We start from the raw sequence: 26,437 nt of genomic DNA on the forward strand, positions 1-26,437 counted from the left end.
CAAAGATGTTGTGCCCGCCGAAAACTAAAAAATAAATATTAAAATTATTTTTTTTAAAATGAGTTGGTTGGGAAAAAATGGCTTCCTAGAACTCTCTTCCAGCTCTAAAATTATCTTAGTTCACTTACCTACTCTTTCTTTTAAGGGTGTGTGTCTTCTGTTTTTTTTTTTTTTAATTTAAAAAAATTAATGGTAGAATATTTATAGAACAAGTATATTTTAAATAATAATAATGATACTAATAAGTTAAACACCATGTATTCATCATTATTAAGAAACTGAACATTGCATGCTGGGTGCAGTGGCAAATAAATGTAATCCCAGCAACTCTGAAGGCCGAGATAGGACGATTGCAAGTTCGATGATGCCAGCCTCAGCAACTCAAAGCGAAACAAAGACCTGGGAATGTAGCTCAGTGGTAAAGTGCCCCTGGGTTCAATGCCCAATATAACAAAAAAACAAAAAGAAAGAAAGAAAGAAAGAAAAGAAACAAAGAAAGAAATTGAACATTGCTAATGTCTTAGAGGCTCTTTATATGCCTGTCCCTTTGTTCACACTCTTATCTTTTTCTCAATTTTGTCTTTTTCATGCTTTATAAAAATACTGAACTATCACTATCTATGCATCACCAAAAATATTGTATATTTTAAATAATAATAATAATAATAATAATGTCTGATTTTGAACATTATATACTACTCTTTATTTTATCTGATTTTTTTCAAACATTTTTATTTTTAAATTAACACATATTAGCTGTACATATTTATGGGGTACAGTATAACATTTCAATACATGTACACAATGTGTAATAATCAGATCAGGGCAATTGGCATATCCGTCACCTCAGATGTTTTATCATTTCTTTATTTTAGGAACATTCAAAATTCTCTCTACTATTTTTGTTTGTTTTTGCAATGCTGGGAAGGGAATCTGGGGCCCCACACATGGCATGCAAGTGTTCTACCACTGAGCTATACCCCCAGCCCCACTACTAGCTATTTTGAAATATTCAATTGTATCAACTGTAGTTATTCTACTGTACTATAGAATATCATATCCAACTGCTCTCCTGAAACCATTAACTGTCCTCTCTCTGTTCCTTGCTTCCATTATTATTATTGTTGTTGTTGTTGTTGTTATTATTATTATTTTCCTCACTAAATTGTTGAGGCTGGCCTAGAACTTGCAATCTTCCTGCCTCAGCCTCCTGAGTCACTTGAATTACAAGCATGTGCCACCACCATTCCTGGTTTTTCCTTATGTATTTTTTTTTTAACTTTTTTTTAGTTGTAGATACACACAATACTTTTATTTATTTATTTCTATGTGGTGCTGAGATCAAACCCAGTGCCTCACATATGCTGGGCAAGCGCTCTACCACCAAGCTACAGCCCCAACCCTCGCTATGTATTTTAAAGAAAATTTATTATTATGTATAATCAGTGAATATGCCTAGTGAACCAGTTATTATCTCCAGTTAATAACAATGGAGAAGAGTAAAGTCAGAGCTGAGTAGATTGTAAAGCTGAAATGGCCTTTTTCTCCTATTCCAGACACTGCCTACCATTTAGACTCTTACTACCACAAATGAATTTTGTCTATTTTTAAGATAAGAAACAGGTCAGGCATGGTGGTGCATGCATATAATCCTGGCAATTCTGGAAACTGAAGCAGGAGGATCACAAGTTCAAGACCAGCCTGAGCAATTTAGAGACCCTGTCTCAAAAAGTGAAAAGAACTGTGGGGGGCTGGGGATGTTGCTCAAGTGGTAGCATACTCGCTTAGCATGCATGAGGCACTGGGTTCGATTCTCAGCACCACACAAAAATAAAATAAAGAGGGCTGGGGATGTGGCTCAAGCGGTATCGCGCTCGCCTGGCATATGTGCGGCCCGGGTTCGATCCTCAGCACCACATACAAACAAAGATGTTGTGTCCGCCGAAAACTAAAAGATAAATATTAAAAAAAATTCTCTCTCTAAAAAAATAAAAAATAAAATAAAATAAAGATATTGTGTCCACCTAAAACTAAAAAATAATTTTTTTTTTAAAAAAAGGACTGTGGATAAAGCTCAATAGTAAAGTGCTACTGGGTTCAATCCCTAGTACCACAAAATAAAGTAGGTAGGTAGGTAGATGGGTAGATAGATGGATAGATTTTTTTTAAAAAGGGGGACTTTGTGAAATCTTTTGCTTCAAGATATGATATAGCAAAATTTTAAGACTGAAAGAATAAAAAAGATAACGGCTCAATTTTCCTTGATGATAAAATGATTAATGTTACTTTTTATTATTTGTTTCACATATAATAACAATGGGGAATGAGGATATTAAGGAAGGCAAGTGGAGGCCTAACCATGCAGCAGGAAAAACCGGAGTCTGATACAGGAGTAACAGAGTTACTGGAAATCTGAAGAGAAGGTAAGGACAGGGGCAGAAAGTAAACTGAACAGGAGGGCTTCCATAGGTGTGGAGAAGAGTAAAGTCAGAGCTGAGTAGATTGTAAAGCTGAGCAAATAAAATGTCAGAATCCAGGAGCAGGCAAGAACTAAATGAGTCATCCTATACATTTTCCTGCCTTTAAAGAAAAAGGCACCAGGCATGATGGCACACGTCTCTTATCCTAGGTTACTGGGGAGACTGAGACAAGAAAACCACAAGTCCGAAGCCAGATTGAACAATTTAGTAATACCTTGTCTCAAAATAAAAAATAAAAAGGGAATCCAGGTGCGGGCTACATGCCTATAGTCCCAGTAACTTGGGAGGCTGAGGCAGGAGGATTCTAAGTTCCAGGCCAACCTCAGTAATTTAGTAAGTCCCTAAGCAACTTGCTGAGATCTGTCTCAAAATAAGAAATTTAAAAGGGCTGGGGATGTAGCTCAGTGGTAAAACAACCCTGGTTTCAATCCTCAGTACCAAAAATAAATAAATAAATAAATAAACAAACAAATAAATAAATAAAAATAAAACCATGGGTATAGCTTAGTTGTGTAGCACTTGCTTAGCATGCACTATGCCCTGGATTCAATCCCCAGTACTGGGGAAGAAAAAGGTGTGTGTGTTGGGGGGGCGGCGGATAGAGAAAAACGAAAGGCCATTAAAACTTTCTCCTAGGTTTTTTCTTTTTTTTCCAGGTATTTTGTTGTGAGGTATATAAGACTTAGATTATTAGCAGGACATGGTGGTGCATGCTTGTAATCCCAGTTACTTGGAGGCTGATGCAGGAAGACTTCAAGCTCTAGCAAGACCCTATCATAAAAATATAAAGGGCTGGGGATCTAGGGATATAGTTCAGTGGTAGAGTGCCCCTGGGTTCAATCCATAGTACTGGTGGGTTTGGGGGGGGGGTGGAGAAGGAAGGGAGGGAGGGAGGGAGGGAGGAAGGAAAGATTTGGTGACTGTCCAAAGGGTAACTAAGGGAATAGAAGTGTTTAGGATTGGATAATAAAGTGGGGAGACCGAGGTGAAATACCATGTGAATGCCCAAGTACCCCTGTGAACAGCCTGGTGTACATGTGAAAACATCATGGGCAGGCTCCAATATAAACACTGTCCTTCATTATGCAATCCTATCTTTCATCATCAGGAGCAGACTTATAAAGTGGCCTCTCTGAGGACATTTTCTGACCTTATGGTGTGAAGTTCCTTCAGGTTCTTAACTCTGGACAGACCTGAATGGTTGACAAAGCAAGGGACTCAGTGTTCTGATAAGGCCTTTGTATTTTTTTCTTTTTATCTCACAACTGGAGCCACAATTCTTGGCAAGGCACTGACTTTCTTGATGAATCCGACCATCTGTAAAGTAGCTAAATATCCTACTGGAGGCTTTGCCTCCCAGAGGCAACATGAAGGCACAGGCATCAGGTGCAGAATGACCTCTCTGGTACAGACCTAATCTTTATTTCAGTCAATGAAGCACTTACTAATACCTATATCCACTCCTACTCTAATAAAAGCTATTTGTGAGGGGGGGAGTGCTAAACTGTAAGAAATGCTCTCTGCTTTTCAGCTTGTTAAAATTTATATGGAAGTTGGGTGTGGTGGCACAGGCCTGTAATCCCAGTGGCTCAGGAGGCTGAGACAGGAGGATCACAAGTTCAAAGCCAACCTCAGCAACAGCAAGGTGCTAAGAAACTCAGTAAGACCCTGTCTCTAAATAAAATACAAAATATTTTATTTATGTGGTATGTGGCTCAGTGATTGAGTGCCCTTGAATTCAATCCCTGGTACCAAAAAAAAAAAAAAAAAATGGAGCGCTAAAAAAATATACATACACAAAATTATAGCCTAAAATGCTGAGTTATGTGGTAGTGACCATACTGCTATAAGAATTTAGAGAAGAGCCAGATGTGGTAGTATACACCTGTAACTCAGCAATTTAGGAGGTTAAAGCAGGAGGATCACAAGTTTGAGGCCAGTCTCAACAATTTAGCTATTACCTATATCAAATTAAAATTTAGGAAGTGCTGGGGAGTGATACTGGTAAGATTATATTGTCATATTGTGTGCATGTATGAATACGTAATAATAAATCCCATCAATATGTACAACTGTAATGCACCAGTAAAAAATGTGGGAAAAAATAAAATTTAAAAGGGGCTAGGGTTAGGCATGATGGTGTGCATCAGTAATTCCAGTGCTCCAGAGGCTGAGGCAGGAGGAGAAGTATAAGCATAGCAAGTGGTAAAAGCCAGATTAATATATGAATATTGGGGGTCAGTGGGAAATAATATCCCAATAATTTCTTTATCTTAACAAAAAAGCCAATCTCTGACCTTGCTACCCTGTGAAATTTGGAACCATGGTCAGACAGCCACCAGGCCAAGGGAACTCTTTATGTCCATTTTCTATTAAGGGAAATTTTCTCTCTTCTCTTGATTCAACTCAAACCTGACCTGATAGACTTTCCCATTTTGGAAATAGCAGTGTAGGAGGCATTGTTGTTCAACAAGACATTCTTGCAACAAATGGTGAAATAATAATGCTAAATCTTAAACTAGTGTTTTCAAATGTCAGGGTGAACAATTACCAGGGGTGCTTAAAAAAAAAAAAGTCTGCAAATGGACTGAGAATTTGCACCGCCACCCCCCCCCCCAGCCTGTCCCAGTGCTGGGGATCAAACCCAGCACCTATTTTAACAAGCTACCTAGGGTTTCTGTTTTAGGTGGAACACTTTGAGAAACACTGTCTTAAAGTAGAATTGACAATAAAGTGTCAAATGGAGATGCCCGGACAATGACAAATTTATCCTCTCTCATCTCTGGCTTTTACAAATTCACATGGCTATCATGTAAGGAGTGAGACATAGTCTGTTTTAGTGTGTTAGTTTTGTCTTACTGAGTGGATTGTAACCATCTAAAAAACAAGGAAGGATCTCTCAAACTTATTCTGATTTTACCCACAGTAGGGAAATAGACCAACTTTAAAGTTGAAAAGTAGCTAGGATGCTCAGGATAAATCCCTGATACCTGTATACAACTTTCTTGAAAACCTTGGTAGCCATTTGATATTTGGGACCTTTTATTAGTTTTTGTAGGGCTGCTATCACAAAATACAACATCACAAGAAACAACAGAAATGGCTTAAATAGGAGAAATTAATTTCTGGAAGCTAGAAGTCCAAGATCAAGGTATTGGCAAAGTGTCTTTTGAGACTTTTCTCCTTGGTTTGTAGATGGCCATCTTCTTTGTCTTTACAGCATCTTCTGTGTGTGCCTGTGTCTTAATCTCCTTATAAGGACACCAGTTACATTTTATTAGGGTCTACCCTAATGACCTTGTTTTCATTTAATTTCATCTTTAAAGACCCTATTTCCAAATATACTCATATTTTGAAGTACTGGGCATTAGGAGTTCAACATAGGAATTTTGGGATACAATTCAGCCCATAATAGACCTTTATAGTTTCAGCTTTTAGGAATCACTCACCCCCCCTTCTTTTCCACCTGCTAGTCTTGTATAGGAAGTTATCGCCTTAGGCTCTCCTCCACCTCTTTACAGACAATGTCTTATGTGGCAAGAATTTATGAAGCACTTCTAAAAAACCTATGGTTGGGATGGGCAGGTTTTGGCATGTAACAAACAACACAAAACTTAGGGGTTGAACTTCTAGTACTCTGTCTGCAAGCATAGCTCTTTGCTTATTTTCAGCTCAGTTGCTTTAACATTTGGTGATAGCAGCTAGATCTTCTATAAGTGGTCTGGAGTATCCCAATTCAACCTTTATTTTCTTTCTCTGTAGCTCTTTTATTAGGCCCATCCTTGGCTAATTTTTTTTTCTCCCTGCATAGGTATATTTCTTAAGTTAGAGTGCACATGGGTCCAGCCAGAATACAGCAGGCAGTGGCTGTGCCTATTACATCACATTAAGAAAATAGTTTTCCTATTGCATTTTAACCACAGTTAACAACATTCTGGAAGAAGAATGTACCCTGAAGTCAAAGCTGTCTCTATATGAGAGGGTTTTAGAGGCAGTTTCCCCACAAAGATTCTATTTTTTTTTTTTAAGTGTCCTTGGCTAGTTTTTTTTTTTTTTTTAATTTTTTTAATATTTATTTTTTAGTTATCGGCGGATACAACATCTTTGTTTTGTATGTGGTGCTGGGCCGCATGCATGCCAGGCGAGCGCGCTACCGCTTGAGCCACATCCCCAGCCCCAATTGGCTAGTTTTTTTTAGAGAGCTCAATAACTTTAAATACCCAGTGAGGTCAAAAGTAGGACATGATGAAGATTCTTATAAGGACAGTTTTTTGCAGGTAAATCTTAGAATCCCGTGGAAAGGGAGCCTTCACAGGGTTTAGGAAAGGCAAAAGAAAAATCAAAGAGACAACCTCAAGATTTGTCTTTCCGAAGTCACTCCTTCCTGCCAGCTTTGAAGAGTACTGTTATCCACAGGCAAAGTCTCCCTGTTCCCAGCTAATGTTGATTTTAGTCAGTTAAATCAAATATCTTATTAAACCAGCATGTCTTGGGCAATTATCCTTTTCCTTTTTTTCAAGTTTTGAGTGTTCCACATTTGTCCAACTGCCATTTATCATAATGACACAGTTGCTGTAAAATATGGGTTATCGTTTTGTAAAATCCATATCTTTTTTCCAAATTATGTGTCCAATCCCTAGTATTTCAAAAGCAGGAGGGTAAACTCGTAGAGAGGCATGAGGCATCCTACATTTTGTTCTCTTTTTTTAAATATTTATTTATTTTTTTAGTTTTTGGCGGACACAACATCTTCGTTTGTATGTGGTGCTGAGGATCAAACCCAGGCCGCACGCATGCCAGGCGAGCACGCTACCGCTTGAGCCACATCCCCAGCCCTCTAGATTTTGTTCTTTATTGACCAATCTTCCTATCTTCCTGCCTCAGCTTCCATCTAAGAACTTAACCTGAGGTATGTATTTCCACCCTATTTGATTTTTTAAAAAAATTTTTTAGTTGTAGTTGGTACAATATCTTTATTTATTTTTATGTGGTGCTGAAGATCGAATCCAGTACCTCACACATGCAAGGCAAATGCTCTACCACTGAGCTACAGTCCCAGCCCCTCCACCATATTTGATTTTTACCCTCTGGCATAGGACTTCTTCACACCAAATTGTCACCCTCTGCACCTCTCTTGGCCTTATTGTGTTAGGATTGGGAAAATAGTCTGGATGTTTCACTAAATTTCTGGCAGGGGTTAGAATTCACTCCATTCTTGTCAAGTATGATTTTCTCCAATTTTCATTGTGTCCTTGCTCAGAGGATGAACTGTGTTGGGACTCCTTCCAATTACTACTAATTTTCAAGAGAGAGCCACTATTAAACTAAAGTCTTGCTATGAACTTAACTGACAAAACTAGAAAAGTTGGTTGAGTTCACCTCAAAGGCTTGGTGTAACCCCAGTGAAGGATGGAAGACACTCTGAGAAATCAGGAACTCACTGGCACCTACTTTCCCTGCTGGGCAGGCAGGACTGTTGTCCTTTGCAACACTGTCCTTCTCACTTAACATTCTTTACTAAGTCTCCCCTCAATTCTCCAAGATTCAGCACCTACAACTCCTTTGGGGTAGGCTGCTTTGGGGCTGAGGAGCAAGCAAAGGAAGTTCCAGAATAGGGATTAGTTAGCCTGCACTAACTTGGAATCCAACCTGTGTGCAATTGATGGACACAATAGCCACCTCTTCAGGGTGATAAGATTAAATACTCTAAGGTCCACACGAGGCCGGCTCACTGCCTATCCCTTTCAGACCGCCCCGGTTCCGATCTCCCCTCCCGGCGTTATAAGTGGAGATCAGAACCGGCAAGTCCCAGGCCTTTACTTTCCGCGGCCCCGGACGCCTCTATCCTTGATGGGAGGTGCAAGTGGGAGCATTTCCTCCACTTCCCTCTCTGCCAGGAGAGGGAGCCGACTGGCTGGCCCAGCAGCCGCCCGAGCCGAAGGGGCGCCGGGGCCACGCGGGGCCCGCCCTCGCGCCTCTGGGCCCCGAATGGCAGAGCCGCACTCGGACCATCTGCATCGCCTCACGTCGCCCCGCCCCGCGCCGCCCTCCCATTGGCTCTCGCCGCCCTCGGGCCGCGGATCACCCCCTCCCACACCCCCCCACCCCCAGCCGCCCGGACCGCGCGACAGCCCGGAGCGGGGTCGGAGGTGAACGGCCTCGAGTAACCCCGGACGTAGTCACCTCATGGGGCTCCTGGGCTGAGGTGGGCGGGGCGGGGGCGGGGCGGCTCCTGTGGAGCCCCGCCCTCCCCTCCTCCCCTCCCGGTGCGCCTGGCCGGCCTGTGCAGCTAGCCTGTCAGCCATCGCCCTAGCTGCGGGCATCTCCTCTCGCCCAGCACTGCCTCCGCGCGGGGATCCGGGATTGCCGGGCCGCGGACGCTGCCAGCCTGAGGTGAGGTGAGGCCCGCCTCAGAGCCTGGGATATTGAGCTGGAGAAGCTGGGGCTGGGGAGGGGCGGTGGCCGGCCGGGGCCGCTTCTCAGCCTCCGCCGGCATGCGGCGCGGGATCCATCCAGACCTGGTGCCGGGCAGCTCGGCAGCTTTGGGGCCTTTAGGTCCCCTCCCGACAGCCATGTGTGTGGGGGGGTCTGGAGTCTCGGGTGGGGGATTAGGCCCCGGAACTGGGAGGCGTGCAGCCTAGGAAGGGACTGGGACCTCAGCCTGGAGCTCGCCTTCTCCTCCTCCCGCCCCCGCGTGGTCTGATTCCTATCAGATCCCTTTGGAGTCCGACTGAGGGCCTGGGCGAAGACGACCACGTGGGAGTGGATGTTGAGGGTTGGGTCTGGTTTCATTCAAAGTCTTCCTCTCTCGCAGAGTGAGGTGTGGGGTGCATAGACACAGGCTGCTGTTGCTCCGACTGTGTCTTTGTATCGTGGTGAAAGCCCGGGCCAGGCGGGCTGTCCCTTGCCAGTTCCTGCTCGCAGGATTTTAGGTTTTCAGTGAGGAACGTAGTAAATGTAGGTGCCTGTAGTTACTCCTTTGCATTTGCTGTGTTGATTAAGTGCAGCTGTTGGAGATGGGACGTAGGAAGGGATGTGAGGCTAAAGATTTCAGAGGAAATGTGCGTGAAGGTCCTGCCCGGGTCTGGGCCAACATTATTTTTGGATTTGGAGACTGGCAAGTGGCCACTAGTGGACGCTTGTAATAAGCTCTAAAAATCAGGGACTTCATGTAGGCCTTGTATTTTTATAGAAGCTTATGGGACCCTAACAGATTGGAGAAATAATTTCAGATATTTTTGAGATTTAGGATTAAAATCAAAAGACTCTAGGACTTTTCCGAGTCTTCTTAAGCAGTGTTTTTAGAAGACTCTTAATGTGCAGAATAAACCTAATATCTTGGTCTTCCTTCTCAGAAATTTGTCTCCCTGATTTTCTCTCTGGTTCTTTTTTCTATTTATTTATTTTTTCCTAATCCAAAGTTCTTATGAAAAATATGCTGTTTCTTTTCCCTTCGTGGGTAAAAGTACTTTGATTTGTCTCTTGCTCCTTGATGGGATTGCTTTGGACATCTGTGTTGAGGATTTCTGTGCTGCCCATTGGACACACTGTTCAGGAAAATGTTGTCTAGTATAGCAGGACTACTTTAAGCAGGGTCCAAATGGGTGCCTACTTGCTACAAAGTAGCAAGTCTCTTTTCACTTCTCTTGCCTCAGTTTCTTTATTTCTAAATACTACTTTATACATAAGAAAAGGACTGATGTGAACCCAAGAATACATAACATACACTGTAAAGTGGGCATATGAAAGATGTTAAAGGAAAGGTTAAGTATTAATTTATGAAGCCATCTATGTTTATTACTGTTGTAGAAGTTTTATTTTATCAGTGCAAATAGAAATTCATCAAACATAGATTGAATTGTTCCTAAAATGGAAGGAAAAGTTGGGAATTTCACTTAATGAATTTATACTTCAGACAATGATTAGGTAATGTCAAAGAACTGGCATTTTAAAAGCCAATCTCAGAGAACTCTCATTTGATGTTGACTTCTCTAAAGTGCCATGAGCAAGTTCAGGTATAGTGCACTGTGTAACACTCTACATTATTTTCTCTTCAGTCAATGACTAGGAATTTTTTTTTTTTTTAACCTGTTACACATACTGGTTTAACAGGTCTGGGGCTAGTGCTTTTCTTTACTTTTTTGGGGGGGATGATTAATATCCTCTTAGTCTTGGGGCTGGGGATATAACTTAGTAGAGTACTTGCCTTGCATGCACAAAGCCCTGGGTTCAATCCCCAGCTCTGCAAACAAAAACAAACAAATGAACAAAAACCAATATTCTCACAGTCTTGATTGAAGAAAGAAGTCAATAAAAATAAAAATTGTAGACAGGTACAGTGGTGCACACCTGTAATCCTAGTGACTGGGAGGCTAAGGCAGGAGGATTGCAAGTTTGAGAATGACCTGGGCAACTTCCTGAGACCCTGTCTCAAAAGATAAAAATGGCTGAGGATGTAGCTCAGTGGTAGAGCCACCCCTGTGTTCAATCCCCCAGGCTCCCCAGTCTCCTTCCTCCCTCAAAAAGAATAAATAAATAAATTTTGTGAAATAATACATTGGAATTTATTATTTCCAGCTAGGGAGGAGAGGAGAATCTTTTTGCAGTGGGGGGGGGGCAGGAGTTGTTATATCATTATCTAACATGTTTTTAAAGATTAATAATTGGATGAGCTGTGCCTCAAGCATCTTTCCAAACCCTTAAAACAATAAGATAAAGAAGTTATTTGGACTGGGGATATAACTGAGTTTTAGAGTACTTGCCTAGCATGTTTGAGGCCCTCAGTTCAATCCCCAGTACGAGGGGAAAAAAGGGAATAAACACTTTTTTCACTGGCTTTAAAGTCTTGATAACTAGTTGATTACCATTTTCAGATAGTCTTCATTGATCTTCCACTTAAACAGATCATTGCCTCAGTAGAACTGTGCTCAAATGATTTGGTTTTCTTAACAATTTGTTACTTATTTAAGCTCATGATGCTTAAGGAGGCAAGTACAAAGTGGCTTCAACAATAAGGGATGTTAAGAGCCCTACCCAGAGTTGGTGACCTCAATTGATCTCAGCTTCCAGTGGTGTTATTTGTGACTTAAGCTCATTTCATCTCTCTAGCATGCCATACTCCTCAACCTTCTGTGTCTACCCCCCACCAACCCCCTTTTTGGGATCTAACTCAGAGCCTTTCATGTGTTAGGAAAGTGCTCTACCAATGAGCAAAATCCCACCCCCCCCCATATTTATTTATTTATTTATTGGTACTGGGGATTGAACGCAGGGGTGGTTTACGTCTGAGCCACATCCTCCAACCCTTTTTATTTTTTATTTTGCGATGGTGTTTCACTAAGTTGCTTAGGGCCTCACTAAGTTGCTGAGACTGGCCTCAAACCCACATCTTTATATAGGAACCATAATATTACCATCCCCATGACATTGGAAACTGAAATTGCATGGCTATACTAGTTACGAAGTAGTCACTTTAGATAGAATAAGCTGTATAATGATTTTCTTTGAAATGATAACACACAGTTTGAAAATTCTGAATAAACTCAAGAAGTTAAATTTGAAAAATAGAGTGGGTTTGGAGGACTCAGTCTCAAATGAGTAATTGGCTATTTCCTATGATGGAAATTGAATAGACTCACTAGTGAAGTTCCTAAAACTTATAGTCTGCTTTTGTAGACAGCTTTCAAATCTATTGTTAATCATTCAGATTTGCATACCTGTATGTATATATTCACACACTTGGTGGGTGATAAGTAGGTTGATAGGAGCTTGATTAGTTCTCAGGTTCATTAAGAATGATATCAGTAAATGAGCAAGAAGATGATGGATAGCTGGGTTGTTTGCTTCAGTATTTAATGGTATTCCTGGCTATGGCTAGACAAACTATTTCTATTTCATCTCATAAAGTTCAATAATTTAAAAGAACATTTATTATTATTATTATTATTATTTAAAAACTGAGTGTGTGTGTGGTACTGGGGATCAAATCCAGGGGCTCTCTACCACCAAGCTATATCCCCGTTCCTTTTTTATTTTGAGATAGGGTCTTGCTAAATTGCCCAGGCTGGCCTCAAACTTGGGATCCTCCTACCTCAGCCACCCAAGGCACTGGGATTACAGGCATGTGCCACTACACCCAATTTAATAGAACATTTAGTATTGGAAGGTACCTAAGAAAGTTTCTAGTCCAGTATGGCACTTATTGTGAGAGGTGTTTTTTTTTTGTTTTTTTTTTGTAACAGCACCTGAACCCAGGGGCAATTAACCACTGAGTTACATCCCTGTCCCTCTGCCCTCCTGTCCCTGGGGCCTTTTTTAAATGTCTTTTTTAAAGACAGGGTCTCACTAAATTGCTTAGGGCCTCACTAAATTGCTGAGGCTGATTTTGAACTCAATCCTCCTGCCTTAGCCTCGTGAGCCACTGGGATTACAGGCTTGTGCCACTGTGCCCCACTGAGAATATTTTTTTTATCCTATATTCCTGTGGAAAACTTCCAGCTGTATCCATTTCACCATGAATACATCATTCATGGGTCAACAACTTTTTTTTTTTAATGTTATAAATTGAACCCAGGGTCTTGTGCATGCTCAGCCTGTGCTTTACTACTCAGCGACGCCCTCAACCAGAAGTTCTTTATTGTTTTCAACTTAAAATTCTCTTTAAAACTGCATAGGCTGTTTTAACTTCAAAAGGATTAGGAATTGCTTCTTTTTTTTTTTTTTAAGGTAATTTTTCTTTCTTTCTTTTTTATTACTTTATTTTACTTATTTATTTTTATGTGGTGCTGAGGATCGAACCCAGGACCTTGCACATGCGAGGCAAGTGCTCTACTGCTGAGCCACAACCCCAGTGCCAGGAATTGCTTCTTTAACCTGTAAATTTCTCCAACTTTGGCTGTCCACCTGCTAATGTAAAGTATGATGCCATAAAATTTCCAGAAGACTTGGGGATTTAAAAATTGAGCAGTTTTTCTTTGTCTTTTTCTTTTCTTTTTTTTTTTTTTTTTGGTGTGTGTGTGTGTGGTCCTGGGGATTGAACCCAGGGATGCTCTGAGCTACATCTCCCACCCTTTGTTACTTTATACTTTGAGACAGGGTCTTGCTAAGTTGCTGAGGCTGACCTTGAACTTGCCATCCACCTACCTCAGGCTTCAGAGTCACTGGTAGGCATGTGCCACCATGCCTGGCCTTAATGTTATTAATTTCTTAATAACTTCCAGAGATTTTATGCATTTTTAAGCAAATGCTGGTATATTCTTCCCCCAACATACCCACTTAAGACAAATTGTGAATACTTTATACATTATTCTTCACTTTTGATTTCTTAATTTAACATTATAGGAAGACTTTTTATATTTTAATTTTCATAACTTATACATAGTTTAAAAAGTGATAATTTCACTAAGGTGACTATAAAAAACCAATCATCTTCAGCTCCTTCTTAATTTCATTTCTTTTAGCTCATATATTTGTTATATACCCTTTTGTTTGTAAATAACATACTTTTCTTGCTACATCTTGAGTTTTCACTGTTAAGCATTGCCTACTGATTCCCAGATATGGAAAATGAGGATTCACCTCTCTTTTTGCTCCTTACCCTTACTATTCACTTTTACCTTTCCATCCCTGACAGCTAACTACCTGCTTGAATCATATTATAACCTTGATTCTATCAATAATTTTACAGTATAAATGTATAAATCCTATGCAGGATTTAGTTGTATATTATCCCTTTTTTTCTGCACAATTCTTTCTCTGGAATTAATAACAATCTTCATTTTTGTTTAATTTGTATGTATTTATCATTTTTTCACTCTGTACTAGTTTTGTAAATTTCTCAGGACATTGAGATGTGCCATAATTTTGTTAATTCTTAATTTAATTTCTGTAAATCTCAGACTCTTCTGACTCCAACCTAGATTGCTTGCCCTCTGCATCTGACACACAGCTGTACTCATTGGACTCATTCTTCACCATCATCCTGGAGATTCTCCTCACTTCTCTTCTGCTGTGGAGAAATTAGTTTCCATGTCTCCATATTCTTGGTTTATTTCCCTCATGGTGATGGGGAATATCCTCTAGTGCCATCCTGAGAAAGAATACAGAGGAGGTAAATACTTTTTTTAACTCTTTATTTCCAAAAATTTTAAACATGCAAAGAAACGTGCAGTGAATACCATTTACCCCTAATGTAAATTCACCAGGTTTTAACATTTTGCCACATTTGCTTTACCCCTTTTTCTCTCTCATGTGTATATGCTTATATATAAGTATTTTTTTATGAATCACTTCAAGATAAATTGAAAAACTTCATGACACTTTACCCCTAAGTATTTGTTTCTCCTAAGTATTATTAAGTTTTCCCCCTTGTCCTAGTAATATCTTTATAACTATTTTTAAATTCATGATACAGTCAAGAATCAGGCTATACATTTATTCTCTAGTGTTTTTAGTCTTAATCCAGAACAATCACCTTATCCTTTTTGTCTTTTGTGGCATTTGTCTTTCATTGCCATTTTTTTTAAAATATTTTTTTTTAGTTGTTGATGGACCTTTATTTTATTTGTTTTTATGTGGTGTTGAGAATTGAACCCAGTGCCTTACACATGCTAGGCAAGTGTTCTACCACTGAACAACCCCAGCCCCTCACTGACATTTTTTTTTTAATTTTATTTTTTAATTTTAGGTGGACACAATATCTTTTATTATTTTACATTTATGTGGTGCTGAAGAGAGAACCCAGTACTTCATGCACGGTAGACAAGGGTTCTACAGTGAGCCTCAGCCCCAGCCCACATCACTGACATTTTTGAAGATTGCAGACTAGCTGTCTTGAAAAGCATCCTGCAGTCTGGATTCATCTGATTGTTTCATCTTGATTAGATTCAAATTAGCCCTTTTATAGGCTTGGGGTATAGCTCATGTAGAATGCACCAGGTCCTTGGTTCAATCCCCAACAGGAGAACAAAAACCTACATATATAGCATTGCATACTTCTAATTATATCACATCATTTTGTCCTAATAGTGATGTTTGTTTGAATACTTAGTTAAGACGGTGTAAAAGTGCATTTCCCCCCTAATAATTAGTGTATAATTTGTGAGGTGATTTATTTTAAGACTAAGAACATCTTGTTTTCCAATATCCTTTTACCCAATGGTTTTAACATATATCCATGATGCTTTCCAATATCAATTTTTGCATTGGTGTCTATAAAATGAAATATGTATTCTAGGAGGTAATTATTTTAAGAGGTTGCCTTTTGGATATATCTTTATTCTGTCCTTACAGTAGAACAGGAAGTGATTGGGTCTAAGTTGGAAATAATTTTCGTTCAGAATTTGAAGCTATTATTTAATTACCTTCAAGTTTCCAGTATTATTGCTGATGAGTCTGAAAGGCATTCTTATATGCCAACTTTTTTTTTTCCCTCTCTAGAAGCTTGTAGGATCTTCCTTTGTGCTCAGTTTTTGATATTTAACTGATGTGCCTTGTTATGTGTTTTTAATTCATTGTGGTAGGAACTTTTTTTCTTTCTTTTTTAATGAGGTGCTGTGGATTAAACCAAGGGCCTGGAGCATGCTAGGCAAACACTCTACCACACAGACAATTAGTGGACTCTTAAAGTCTGGCAATCAAACCCTTTAGTACTCAGATGTTTTATTGAATTGTTACATTAATTACATTTTGCTCTCTATTTTGTTCTCAGTTTTGGCAGTGGTTCTTCTTCATATTTGGACCATCTAAACAGGTTCTCTAATTTTCTTATTTTTTCTTTTCTGTTATTTAATCACACTTCTTAATTTTGATTCATAAAAACTCTTTCCTCAATTTTATCTTTCCACTTGGTTTTAAAACTTTCTTTGATTAGATTTTTAAGAATTATTTCTTAGTGGGATGCAGTGGCCTGTGCCCATAGTCTCAGAAGGATCACTTGAGCCCAGGAGTTTAAAACCAACCTGGCAACATAGTGAGACTTGTAACTCAGAAAATATGCAAATCAATAACAACAAAACAAAAATAAATAAATAAATAAAAAATAAAAGGAGAGAGAGAGAGAGAGAGAGAGAGAATTTTTGTCTTGAATGTTTTTGAAAATATGCCATTCAGGAGCTGGGGTTGTGGCTCAGTGGAAGAGTGCTCGCCTAACATATGTGAGACACTGGGCTCAATCCTTAGCACCACAATATTCTGTCTATCTACAACTAAAAAAATTTTTAAAAAAGCCATTATGTTTTATGTATGTAATATCTTGTCTTAGCTCTTTTAGAATAATAATGATAGCCCTTCAGACTCCAGATGTTTTTAAGATAGTAATTTTAGACTTAAAGTTGTAAATGTAGTGCTTACAGTTCCCACATACCCTTGACCAAGCTTCACTAAATGTTAATATTTTATATAGCTATAGTACTCTTATCACAGCTAATATATTAATACTGAGGGCTAGGGGTGTAGCTCAGTTAGAGACTACTTGCCTAGCATGCAGGAAGCACTGGATTCAATACCCAGCACTGCAAAAAAAAATAAGAAAGAAAAATTTACATTGGTACAATAGTAGTACCTAAATTATAGACCTTATTCAGATTTGCCCACTTTTTTCCCCCTGATATGTTTTTATGTTTTATTATCTAAACCAGGATACCACATTGCATTTTCTTTTTCTATAAGCAGTTATTTGTTTTTATTTGTTAATTTTTGTGGTACAGGGGATTTAACACAGAGACACTTGTGGTACTTGGGATTTAACTCCAGTCCATTTTTAAAATTTTGAGGCAGGGTCTTGCTAAATTGCTGAGAGTCTTGCTAGGTTGCTGAGGTTGGCCTCCAATTTGTGATCCTCCTGCCTCAGCTTCCTGAGTTGCTGAGACTACACCACTGTGACTGGCAATTATTTGTTTATGATTCTTTCATGTTGGACATTTTTCTCAGACATCTGATAATCCTTATTTTCTGCTCATATGTTTTTTGGAAGGGGGATTGAAAAGGTGATTAGAAAATGTGAGTGAGGCTGAATGATCTGGTTAGGCAACTTAATTAGGGAATTTCAATGTTACTAATTTCAGGGTTTGTTTTTGTTTTGTTTCCTGGCTGGTCATATTCTACAAAGAAGGATTCTGGAAAGTCTTACCCAATATGTTTATTTAATTTATCCATTTTCAATAAGGTCCCCTGCCTGCCCTCTACTATTACTGGTATATCCCCCAGTCTAGAAAAACTTATCTCCAGAGAGTAAACCTTCTTCTTCTTTTATTTATTTATTTTTAAATATTTCCCTCTCCCTCTCCCACCTTCAGTCCGAGAATAGCAGGCACCTGGCTTCATTAGTTGGGGGAAAAAAAAATCTAATGATGTGAAGCTTCTGAAACAATTTCAACCAATCCTCATTTTATTTAACTCTTTCACATTCACAGGTGAAATGTTTTGGAGATCCTGTGATATAAATTTTATTTATTCTTAGTTTTACACAAATGGGTGATAATTCAGTTAATTCAGTTTTCTTCAGTTTGTCCAGTTGCTTTCCAAGGAAATGATCTTGCTCTTGTCTCCCTTCATTTTTTTTTTTTTTTTTTTGTTTGTTTGTTTGCTTTTAAAAGTCTTTGTTTGTGGCTTATACCTTAAAATAAAAACAAAACAACAACAATAAAACTTTATACTTTTGTTTCAGTGGACTTTCAGGAAGAAAAAAGTAGATATGTGTTAAACCCATATTTATTCAATAGTTTTGCAAGGCTTCTTTAGAGATTTCTTGAAAAATGCAGAAGCTTGCACTAGCTTAATCCTTAAAAAATATTTCTTATCCCTGGACTGAGACATGGGAATTAGGACAGATAATTACATTAGTTTTATTTTCTCTGACTGCTATACCCTAAAGAAATACTCTTTCGGTTTACCTCCCTCCCTTCCACCCCCCAAAAAGTCTCTAGCTGGCTCTTGAAAGAAATTATCTCAAACTGTTGTGATCATTCAGATCTAGTGTTGCTGATAAGTCATCAGATTCTGCCATCTGGATTTGATTTAGATTTTCATTCTACATGGACTTATACTTTTACCCCCTTTTTGGATTTTCCCTTAATTCTTTATCCCTAATGTCTTCCTACCCCCAGAAAGTTTTTCTTGATCCCTTTCCTCACCATTAACTCCTCCAAGTTTGGATAAAATATCCTTCTATGTTTCCACCTAACATTTATTATATTACTGTAATTGTGTTTCTGAGTGTCACAGCCACTCAGCCTAGAACTAAATCTTATTTATTTTTGAATACATAGCATCTGCCTCACTATTTGGATCACGAGCTTTTATTTTCATATTTAAAACTTGCAAGAAAATAAAAAATGGTTTTAAAAATTCTTTGTAATCCTCTATAACACGGAGTTAATACCGAAGTCCATTAAAATATCATCAATAAAATGACCAAATGAAAAAAGGCCAATTCAGTTATTTATGGAAAAAAATGAACTTACTGTGGTTTGAAAGACAAGGACATGTTGTAATAGGCTTGGATACTTTTATCAATAGCTATAAAAACAAATTGATGCCCAGTATGGTGGTTCCTGCTTATAATCCCAGTGTTTTGGGAGATTGAGGCAGGAGGATGGCAAGTTTGAGGCCAGCCTGAGCAATTTAGCAAGGCTCTGTATCAAAATAAAATGGGACATAGCTAGCTCTGTGGGAGAGCACCCCTGGATTCAATCCCTAAGTATGGAAGAAAGGAAATCCGGGGAGGAGTGGAAGGAAGGAAAGAATAGAAGAGAGTTTATTGCCACCTGTTTATTAGAATTGCTTGGAAAATGTCAAAGTTTCAAAGTGTCATTTGAGTTCAAGGAGAACATGATAAGTTTGGTAAAGTCTGATGTACTTATCTGTGAAAGAAATTCATTTAGACTTTTAAATAGGCACATTAGCTATAATTAGTGTAATTTCATTTTCAGAAACAAAAGGCACAGTTCCAAAGCCTTTTGCAAAAATTTTATTTTATTCCTGCCCCCTCCCTCTTTTTTGGTACTGGGGGTTGAACTCAGGGGCTCTTGGGGCCCTCGATCACTGAGCCACATCCCCAGCTCTATGTTGTATTTTATTTAGAGTTAGAGTCTCACTGAGTTGCTTAGCGCATCGCCGTTGCTGAGGTTGGCTTTGAACTCAAAATCCTCCTGCCTCAGCCTCTGAGCTGCTGGGATTACAGTGGCCCCTCCTGTGCCACTGTGCCTGGCTTATTTTTTCCTCTTTTGTAGTGCTGGGAATTAAATCCAAGGTCTTGGGTATGCTAGGCAAGTGCTCCACCACTGAGCCCCAAATATTTTCAAGAGTCCCCAAAGAAAATTCCAAGAACTTTTAAATAAAAGACAGTTTGACATTGTGAACAATTTGTATACTGAAGAAAATATTTTTTATATGGATAGGCAGACTATCCTGCAACCAAAAAAAGGGCTCTTTGGAGGTGATAAGACAGCAACTGTATGAGGCTTACCCAAAAGTAAACTCCGTTCTTTGTTCTCTTTCTAGAGAAGTGTTAACCTAATTCATGGCAAGGCTTTAGGAATCCCAAACTAGTAGGTAAGGAAAAATGTGTAGGAGGATATATATTTTGTCAGGAAAGGGTCCATAGCTTTTATCAGATTTCCTATAGCGTCTTGACCTAACAGGGTTTAGAAACCATTGATTTAGATACTTACTGTGTTTGCTTTGAAGTAAAGGCATAAAGTGGAAGGGATGGGAGAGTAAGAATTAGTTGTAACGTTAGGATTTTTGGATACAGTTTACAGTGAAATGTCAATTACATCATGACCTGTTGAGAGCCACAGCCGAGTTGGGATAGCGCCTAGCATTTTGCCAGTACTTTTGAGTTCTCGCGGAGTTCCCATTGAGTTCCAGTTGAGCTCTCGCGGGGTTTCCTGGAGAGTTCGATTTGGTGGGTGAAGTTCCGGTGGAGGGAGTTCTGGTTGGTGTGTGGTGTGTCCTGGAGAAAGCCGAGTGGGTGGCGTTTGTGGGAGGTCGGAAATAAAGTTTGTTCCTGCTTGAGTGGCTCGTGATTTGTGCCCAGCCAGACTGCAGCAATGACCTATGTATAGGTCATGTGTAACTGAAACAAAAATTTGCAGAACTATAGATACCTTCATAAAATATGATTCACTTTTAACATTTTCTCTTTTATTTCATTTAGAAAAATATTGATTGTAAATCATCAGGTTGATTTATTAATACTCCGCTGGGTGATGACCCAATCTTTCAAAAACACTGACCTACTATATTACAGTTTATAGAACACTTTCACATACTCTGTCTTCATAGTAGTCCCATGAAGTAAATATGATCTTTTAATTTTTGCACATAAAGTAGCTCTGCAGTGTTAAGTGACTTGCTTGTTTCCACTGTCAATACTTTCCAGAGTCAGAGTTTCAACCTGGGTGCTTTTTATTTTTTGTTTTGTTCTGGTACTGAGCACTGAACCCAGGGTACCCTAAACTGAGCTTCATCCCCAGTCCCTTTTTATTTTTTATTTTGAGAGAAGTCTTGCTAAGTTGCCCAGTCTGGCCTGGAACTTGCAATCCTCTTGCTTTGTTCTTCCCAATTGCTGGGATTACAGGCGTGGACAGGTTATAGGTTTTGACTCCAGCTCCAATGAATCTTTGGTTACCTGATTTAAAATACTTCCTTTTGCCTTCTTATTCCTTTCCCTTACACAATTGTAGGGATAATAATAGTTCAGACTACATAATTAGATAAATCATAATTCCCCAATTAATGTACCCACACTACTCCAAATCTTGTCCTTTGTCATTTGGGGATCCTCTCTTAGAAGTTCTGGATTTTCCTATCAAAGTAATGGCATCTTCCCATTTGTTTCATTCTCTGCCTTAGACCAGTGTTTCTTAAGTCTGGCTTTACATCAGTGCAACCAGATGTGGAACTTAAAATTCTGGTTCCTGGGCCCCCCTCTAGCTGCAGTTTTGATTCAGTAGATTTGGGGGAAAATGTAGATATGGGTAGTTTTTAAAAGCTCCCAGGTGATTCTTATGCATAAATCCAGAATTTCTATCCTAGATACGTTTAAATTGTTATTTTAGAAGGAAACCTAGGATGTGGAGAGTAGAGACTTTTTGGTAGTCCTTTTGACCTTAGAAACTTAGTAAAACAGAGCATTGCCTTCTCCCTGGCTCCTGGCCTTCATGAGTAAGTATAGCCACTAGGGAATATAATCAGAGCCTAACTGCCTCATTTTTAATGAAATGATAAGGATTGGAATGCATACATTGAGTATACAGCTTTTCTGGAAAAGTCACTTTATGAAATGGTAAGTTTTGACTCTTACTTTGTGTTTGTAATGTGTATGACTTATGGAATTGAACAAATAATAAACTACTGAACTTTGTGATTCAAGTTAAGTAATAGATTAGACCATACAAAAGTGATACTTTAAATAATATTAATTTTGTATTATGCTGAACAAAATAGGAATTGACAAAAATTTGGGGTTCTTAAAAAAAATCTTCAAATTTCTCTTTCTTTATTTCTTTAGTTCTTTTTGGAAGCGGATAACTGCTCAGACAGTAAGAATTATAAGAGGTCAGTTACAAATAATGCTCTTTGATATTTATAATGTAATAAAGATTTTGTTCATGTGCTTAAATAAATTTATTTGAGTTTTTTTTTTTTTTTTTTTTGTTGTTGTTGTTGTTGTTAAAAGTTGTCTTCTACAAAAAAATGTAGGCAAACCTAGGGTAGAGAGCCTGAAGTGAACAAGGAGTCACACGAACATAGTGTTGTACCTTCTAATTTAGGACTAGAAGCAGTGGAAATGGGACATGTGGTGAGGTAGCTTCTACAGTGTCTGGGTAGCTGCTCAGTGATTTTCCATACATGACCTCTCTTTTCTGGTAGTTTGCATGCTTGTGCCTGGGAATACTTTTTCTGTACAAGTGTTGGTGGCTGGACCGGCCCTTTAGCTGTTAACCCTGAGCTGCTTCCAGTCTGTGCAACCCTTTAGAGAAGGCTGCCTTCACGATCTTGGAAAGGAAAACTAGGCCTTTCATTTATTAGCCCAGAGACCATATTTTGCTAACTTTTACTTCTCTCATAGAATAAAAAAGAAATCAGTCCTTTCTCATGGTTTTGATTTTTTGTGTGTGGTCATCAAACTTCATTCAGTCTGTATGAATCTGCACCTGAGTGCCTTACTTCTTATTTCTCTTAGAGGAAGGCAGTCATTATTTTTTCTTAGTGGAAAGGAATTTTATTTTTTGGATCTACTGTTATTTTTAAATTTGACTATAAGGTTTATAAATGTGAAAGAGGCTTTTTGCAACTGCATCTTTTGAAGTTCCTCAGAGTGGTCAGTCTGTTGGAACTTTTCCTTTCTCTCCCCTTTTCTTTCCTTACTCCGTTTTTCCTTTCTTCCTTTTTAAATGATTTAGTTTTCTTTTAGGCTTCTAGTATAAACTTCTTCATAAAATTTGGAGACATTTTATTTTAAAGAATCTAATAATTCATAATAAGGGGGAAAGAATAGAGGTACTTTGCATTAGACAGAGGGGAGTGAAGGGAGGGGAGGGAGAATGGGGAAGGAATGGTAGTAGAATGAATTGGACATTATTACCCTATGAGCATATATGATTACACAACCTGTATAACTCTATATCATGTACAACCAGAAGAATGAGAAGTTATACTACATTTATGTATGATGTGTCAAAATGCATTCAACTATCATGTATAACTAATTAGAACAACAACAACAAAAAAGAATCTAATATTATAGCTGAGAGATCTATAGTAAATTTAAAACATCAAAACTTTTTGATGATGAACATTGAACTCAGGTCTATCCCCAGACCAATATTTGACTTGAGTTTTAAAAATAGAAGTTAACTTAAGTAATCTCCAACTAACATTTAGGAAATGTTTATAGTTTTTTTCATTTCTGGCAATTTGTTATTACTGTTTTATTCAGTAATAAACTTTTTTGTTTGTTTTTGTTTTAATTAAAAAAAATACCCACTTGGGATTTTCTTTTCTTTTTTTTTTAATTTTTATTATTAGTTGTTCAAAACATTACAAAACTCTTGATATATCATATTTCATACATTTGATTCAAGTGGGTTATGAACTCCCATTTTTACCCCGTATACAGATTGCAGAATCACATTGGTTACACATCTACTGTTTTACATACTGCCATACTAGTGTCTGTTGTATTCTGTTGCCTTTCCTATCTTCTACTATCCCCCCTCCCCCTCCCCTCCCCTCCCATCTTCTCTCTCTACCCCATCTACTGTAATTCATTTCTCCCCCTTGTTTTTTTTTCCCTTTCCCCTCACTTCCTCTTATATGTAATTTTGTATAACAATGAGGGTCTCCTTCCATTTCCATGCAATTTCCCTTCTCTCTCCCTTTCCCTCCCACCTCTGTTTAATGTTAATCTTCTTCTCATGCTCTTCCTCCTTGCTCTGTTCTTAGTTGTTCTCCTTATATCAAAGAAGACATTTGGCACTTGTTTTTTAGGGATTGGCTAGCTTCACTTAGCATAATCTGCTCTAATGCCATCCATTTCCCTGCAAATTCCATGATTTTGTCGTTTTTTAGTGCAGAGTAATACTCCATTGTGTATAAATGCCACATTTTTTTTTTATCCATTCATCTATTGAAGGGCATCTAGGTTGGTTCCACAGTCTAGCTATTGTGAATTGTGCTGCTTTGAACATCGATGTAGCAGTATCCCTATAGTAGACTCTTTTAAGGTCTTTAGGGAATAGTCCGAGAAGGGGAATAGCTGGGTCAAATGGTGGTTCCATTCCCAGCTTTCCAAGGAATCTCCATACTGCTTTCCAAATTGGCTGGGGATTTTCTTTAAAAGTATGTACTTATATAAGATTTCACAACCTCTCAATGTATAGTGTTTGGAACCACATGATCATTTTATAATTTACTCTTTTTTTTTTTAATACACGACAATAGTGGAATGCATCACACTCATTATTACCATATACAGCACAATTTTTCGTAACTCTGTATATAAGGTATGTTCATGCCAAATTATGCTATTATACATGTACTCTTTTTTTTTTGCATAACAATTCTTATAATTTACTCTTAACAGCAAGATTCAAACAACCACCAATTTTCCCTAACCCTTACCATTCATTACCACTAATACTAACAATGAAGTTGCAGCCCCACAACAGTTAGTATTCATATTCTACCAAGGTTTTCCTATTGATCATAATTATCTGATAGATCTCATTTAATTGATAAAGAGATTATGGATGGCCTATGGCTTTTTGAGAAAGATTTTTTTAGGGAAAAGGGAATTGATTTTAATTTATAGGCATAGTTACCATGATCTCACTTCCTGCTTTGGAGGAATCAAAGTCTCTCTGAAATAGAGTAGCCAGGAAAACTAAGTGTCTAACTCTTGTCTTGCTCCCAAGAGCCAGCTGTGGTTCATTAGGTATACTCTGTGAGTGTTGTCAGACTGTTATCCATAACTTGCTTTTTTATTTTATTTTTTTTCTTATTTTTTATTATTTTCTCCATAGCTCTGAGAGCTTATTTTGAAAGAATAATGGATGAACCATCTCCCTTGGCCAAACCTCTGGAGCTGAACCAGCATTCTCGATTCATAATTGGTTCTGTGTCTGAAGATAACTCAGAAGATGAGATCAGCAACCTGGTGAAGCTGGACCTCCTGGAAGAGAAGGAGGGCTCTTTGTCACCAGCTTCTGTCAGCTCAGATACACTTTCTGATTTGGGGATCTCTAGCTTACAGGATGGCTTGGCCTTACACATAAGGTAAGAGAGAGAGGTTTAATGGTTATCTTATTTAACCTAATTAGTTTTGTTGATTATGCTTTGAAAGCTAAGATTGCTGCACTTCTTCCCAAGTCACTGGACTCATGGTTTTGATGAGTTAAGTGGGAGATGTTGTTTTTATTTTATTTAGTTGTTGATGGATCTTTATTTTATTCATTTATTTATATGTGGTGCTGAGGATTGAACCCAGTGCCTAACACATGCTAGGCAAGTGTTCTACCACAGAGCCGGAATCTCAGCCCTGAAATGTTGTATCTTAGAATTGTCTTTTCCTATCTGGGCATGGTGGCTCACACCTGTAATTCTTTTTTTTTTATAGGAACATATCGAGACCATTTATTATTATTATTATTATTATCATTATCATCATCACACCTGTAATTCTAGCTGCTTGGATGCTGATGCAGGAGGATCGTGAGTTCAAAGCCAGCCTTAGCAAGTTAGCGAGGCCCTAAACAACTCAGTGAGCTCCTGTCTCTAAATAAAATACAAAATAAAGGGCTGGGGATGTGGCTTAGTGGTAAAGTGCACCTGGGTTTCATCCCCAGTACCAAAAAAGAAAAAAAAAAAAGAAAGAATTGTCTTTTTCTAAATGTTCCCCTCAACTTTTTCCTATCCTTCATACATACTAGATCTTTTAGGTGAGACCTAGCAAGTGAGAGTTGGTTTGAGGAATTTCAGCCTTTGTACTGCTTTATTAACATAGTTTTAACTCTCTTGATGCTTGACAGGAATTCTGCAGGGATGGGCAGATTTGTAGTAATCTTTCTTTAAACTTTTTACTCATGTCATGAAATTATATTGTTTCTAGCACAGTTAATCCTCAATAAATCATTGTGATATAAACAAGGGATTCCCACAGAGCCCTCTTTTTTCTCTACAAACACAATCTGTAATTGAGAATGTTAATAGTACCACTAGAATATTCTTTTTTTTAAAGTATTTTTGAATTGTTGATGGACCTTTTTTTTATTATTCATTTATTTATATGTGGTGCTGAGGATTGAATCCAGTGCCTCATGCATGCTAGGCAATCGCTCTACCACTGAACCATAACTCTTTCCCTTGGAATATTCTTATTTATTGATGTTTGATTATATAATCAGTGTGTGAGCCTATACCTTTGGTCATTTGCTTGGCAATTTTGGGATGAA

The 26,437-nt window shown here is 38.4% G+C and overlaps 1 protein-coding gene across 10 annotated transcripts in view; it reads left to right on the top strand.

The window, feature by feature from the left end:
• The window catches only part of Acaca (acetyl-CoA carboxylase alpha), a 278,427-nt gene that overhangs the window by 35,392 nt on the left and 216,598 nt on the right, over positions 1–26,437 (top strand). For 4 of the 10 annotated variants that reach the window (XM_046423254.2, XM_046423255.2, XM_046423261.2 and 1 more), the window contains exons 2-3: positions 21,994–22,040; positions 25,010–25,262. In XM_046423254.2, coding sequence (XP_046279210.1) covers positions 21,994–22,040; positions 25,010–25,262 — 300 coding nt within the window. Of the gene's footprint in view, positions 1–8,731; positions 8,879–14,397; positions 14,590–21,993; positions 22,041–25,009; positions 25,263–26,437 lie in introns of those variants that run through there. The other 6 variants (XM_046423256.2, XM_046423258.2, XM_046423257.2 and 3 more) reach the window with 6 other exon arrangements.

The sequence above is a fragment of the Marmota monax genome, unplaced genomic scaffold (genome assembly GCF_021218885.2).
Source record: "Marmota monax isolate L192 unplaced genomic scaffold, Marmota_monax_Labrador192_F-V1.1 WCK01_AAM20220418_F8-fsc00171, whole genome shotgun sequence".
NCBI classification, from domain to species: domain Eukaryota; kingdom Metazoa; phylum Chordata; class Mammalia; order Rodentia; family Sciuridae; genus Marmota; species Marmota monax.